The sequence below is a fragment of the Dreissena polymorpha genome, chromosome 8 (assembly GCF_020536995.1).
Source record: "Dreissena polymorpha isolate Duluth1 chromosome 8, UMN_Dpol_1.0, whole genome shotgun sequence".
Classification (NCBI taxonomy): domain Eukaryota; kingdom Metazoa; phylum Mollusca; class Bivalvia; order Myida; family Dreissenidae; genus Dreissena; species Dreissena polymorpha.
In genome coordinates, this window is record NC_068362.1 from 89,929,623 (window position 1) to 89,933,850 (window position 4,228).

At 37.6% G+C, this 4,228-nt stretch overlaps 1 protein-coding gene across 1 annotated transcript; it reads right to left on the bottom strand.

Annotated features, from left to right (window-relative positions):
- Positions 1-2,138: 2,138 nt before the first annotated feature.
- On the bottom strand, positions 2,139-3,407 carry LOC127840728 (zinc finger protein 595-like). The gene has a single exon (XM_052369144.1). It carries the CDS (start codon positions 3,405-3,407, stop codon positions 2,139-2,141), a length of 1,269 nt encoding a protein of 422 aa, XP_052225104.1.
- Positions 3,408-4,228: the final 821 nt, after the last annotated feature.

The window sequence follows — 4,228 nt, forward strand, 5'->3', positions numbered from 1 at the left end:
ATCATTTTACTATTTCGGGTCACCGTGACCTTGAACTTTGACCTAGTGACCTCAAAATCAAAAGGGGTCATCTGCGAGTCATGATCAATGTACCTATGAAGTTTTCATGATCCTAGGCCCAAGCGTTCTTGAGTTATCATCTGACAACCACCTGGTGGACGGACCGACAGACCGACCGACATGAGCAAAGCAATATACCCCCTCTTCTTCGAAAGGGAGCATAAAAATAGCAGTGCGTGTATGTGTCCGCGTGTGTTCTTAATTGTATATTGCTGTGTTTGTTGTATCATGTATATGCAATAAAATATTGTCATCTCCAGAAATAACATGAAATCTTATAAATCTAATAGTATTGCATTACATAGTAGACGATACGATTTGACACGACTACTGTAAATCTACATAAAACATAATCTACAAGAGAATCTTAATTTATGGCGATTTTTTAGAGTTTTTGTGCCATTATTATTTATGGCCATTTTGACCTTTGAACTCTTGAATTCCCTCGCATAACAGGCTGTCCAATGATTGTGAACAAAATTAATCCAAAGTTTTATCAAGATTGGTAAATGTGAAGGAAAGTTATGAAGCTAAAACGACCTGTTCAACACCGTCCATGTACCGTATGTATCACAAAATTAAAACCAGGACTTCAAACTTTGTTGAAAGTCTGCCTAAAAGTTGGACTAGAAAAGGATTTCAATAGAAGCAAAGCGTAAATGGCTATGCGCAAACAGCATAAAACAAGAACAGTGTACGAGTAACTTGCAGTCTGTTCATGTTTTATGCTTTTGCTGCTCACCAGTATCTAAGGGTTGGAAATGAAGCTTTTAAAACTTAAAACTTCTAGTCTTAAATTTAACTTCTAAGGGACTACCAATGCTTTCAAATACATATCTAAGGAATAAAGGTAGCGGACAGACTTTATAAGGGTGACCCAAATTCTAACTCTGCCCAGATATTGTCAAAATAAACATCAAGATTAAGTCATAAATGTGGTCTTTAGAGTGACAACAAGGTTTTTATAAGATTTGACCTGGTGACCTTTTGTTGGGATGCATGCTACCCATACTCAAACTCGGCCTGGCTATTGACAAGATAATCATTTTGAGCAAGTTTAATCAAGAAAAATGTGGCCTCTAGTCGGATAACAAGCTAATAGACACAGGACACACAATGGAAGCCGTAAATATGGTGACAACAATAGCTCAGTCAGAGCAGAAGAATGGATACTAGAAAATCAAATAAGTTTTATAACATTTTAAATATTTTTTTCTCAAACACTTAAAAATTAACTCGTGTTCAAAAGACGTGTACACATTAGGGATAACCCCATTATTCTGTGCAGACATGACACAAATCAAAGAAACTTCCTAATTATATTACTTTAATTATATGCTCCAATACAAAATAATCACCCGTATAACATACGTATTTACTTATTGCAACAATCAACAGACACTTGAGAACTTAAGATTTACACAAAGTTTTCCTAAACTTCACAAGAAAATGCTATGTATTTTCAAAGACTATCTGGTGACATAGTATTTGACCTAGTTAGCTAAGAATAAAATCAGAGTACAATTGATATCAAGGGATTTAAATTAGAGAAATATAATTAAAATATAGTAAATATTCCAGTCAATTACAGTCATTAATAAGATGTGTTTGTGAAACACTATGTCCCCCCCATATATTTTACCTTTGTACTTGAAATTTAACCTTGAAAAATGACCTTGACCTTTCACAATTCAAAATGTGCAGCCCCATGAGATACACATGCATGCCAAATATCAAGTTGCTATCTTCAATATTGCAAAATTTGACCTTTGACCTTTTACCGCTCAAAATGTGTAGCTCCATGAGATACACATGCATGCCAAATATCAAGTTGCTATCTTTAATATTGCAAAAGTTATGGCAAATGTTAAAGTTTGACACAAACCAACAGACAAGGCAAAAACAATATGTCCCCCCGTATAGACTTGGGGACATAAAAATAGACAAGATGGCACATCCCAACATTGACACATTTGTTTTAAGAAACATGGTTCAACATGATTTGTCGCCATCAGCCTAGTGCTATCATTAAAACAGTAATTAAAAACTTAATTTTCAATTTTAGGGTTCCCAAGAATTTACTTCTGCAGAATCATGTAGAACACATTTGAGCCATCAGCTTGTTTTACAGCTATGGTCTCCAGATGGCCTACATCAGCTACAATGTCTGCCGGTAATTCTTCCACAACTGTTTCAGACACAGCAAGTTCTGAACTTGTTCCACCAGAAGTATCATTAAAATTTGATGTATTTGACATGCTTTTGAATGTGAATTCATGCAGAACAGTGTCCCTTAACTGAGCATTGACATCATTCAACACAAAGCTATTTTTTGATTGATTTTGTTTTAATCCTGCCTTTGCATTTATATCAGAGTTTTCTGGATTGAGTCGACATTTTCTTCGGTGCTTGGCCATGGAAGACCTCCAGCGTACAACAGTTCCACACTCACAGGTTAGAAGATTCTTAGAATGCATAGCTTCTCTGTGCATGTTTAAGTTCTGAGATGTTTTGAAAAGCTGTCCGCATTCCTCACACGCAAACTGCTCGCTTTCATTTTTTGTACACATCACTACGTGTTTGGACATGGCAACCTTTGAGAAGAAGTCTCGCTTACAATTCTTACATTGATACGGCCTTTTTTTGTTATGCACTCTGTTAACATGGTATTCGAGGCTGTGCGGACGAACAAACCGTTCTGGACACTGGTCACATGAATACTTCAGCAATGACCTGTCATGCTTTACGGCTATGTGATCTTCAAGATTTTGAGATCTCTTGAACCCGTGACCACAGAAATTACAGAAGTATCGTTTTGGAAGCATTTTGTCGGATATTTTCGTACTTTTCAGACCCAAATGTACAGATTTTTTGTGTAGTTTCAAAGAGTAAGAGCGACTGAAATACTGTCCACAAATACTACAAATAAACATTTGCCCTTTGTGTGTATTTAAATGTTCTTCTAAGCCAGCTATAGTCTCAAAGGATCTTTTACACATCTCACAACGGTAAGATTTTTCTTGATTATTCACAACACCGTTATCATGGTTAACTTTCACATGGAGGTCTAAGTGATGGCGGGTGTGAAACCTCATTTCACACACTTCACACTGATCCGCCTTCTCACCTTGGTACACAACCCCATGGAACACTTCTTCATGCATCTTCAGGGACTCCAAGTACGACACTGAAACCTCACACTTGTCACACTGGTACATCCTTTTTCTCGGCCGAACCGAAGACTTCACTTCCTTAAATGACTTGGATGCCTTCTTGACTGGAGTATCTCTCCCTTCATGACAAGTGAGGTTGTAAGTGTTATCAGTGCTTTCAAAGTCTCCTTCCATTTTCTTCGTCGATTTCGTCGATCTCCTGATCAGAAATGCTTTGTTCAAAGCTTGCTGTGGCTTCAGAGCAGCAACTTGGCCATGCTTGTTGATATGATTCGATCTTAAGCAATGACCCATGCACCGAAGACTTTTGCGACACTTCTGCTACATCTGCTTCTGTGTTTTCAACCTAAAAAGGTAAAACTTACAAGTGACAAATAGAAGTTTTTGTTTTAATGTAACTAAAAATCATCAAATGGGTTATTGTACAAAAAAATAAAAAATTATTTGCAAGTTTTTAATTTCTTGAGGACCACACAGGTACAGACAAAGGAATGACTGGTACAGACAACAAGAGCACTGCCTTGCGGGTGCAGACCGCTCATCTATTTTCTTTTTAAAGGTGAAGGGACTCTCATTTTCAATCACAAAGGAGGGAGGGGTGGAGTGAAGAGGGGTGTATAGTGTGGGGGTGTGGACATATTACATTATTTTCCAAAAATGGGAAAAAAATATATAAAATTCAGGGGGGAGGGGGGGGGGGGTACGATGGTTGGACAGTATTTCAAATATAAAATAATAAAAATTAATATTTGTGTTTTTTAACCGTTTCAAAAAAAAAAAAAAAAAAAAAAAAAAAAAAATTGGGGGGGGGGGGGGGGGCTGGGGGTGGGGTGGGGGGGGGGGGGGGTGGGTAATTAGTGTGAGGGTATGGTGGTCATTTGTGAGATGATCTTAAAAAAAAAAAAAAAAATAGGGGGGGGATTCGGGTGGGGGGAGGGGGGGTGGGGGGGATTCTTGGGTGCGATAATTGGACGGTATTTCAAACATAAAAAAAA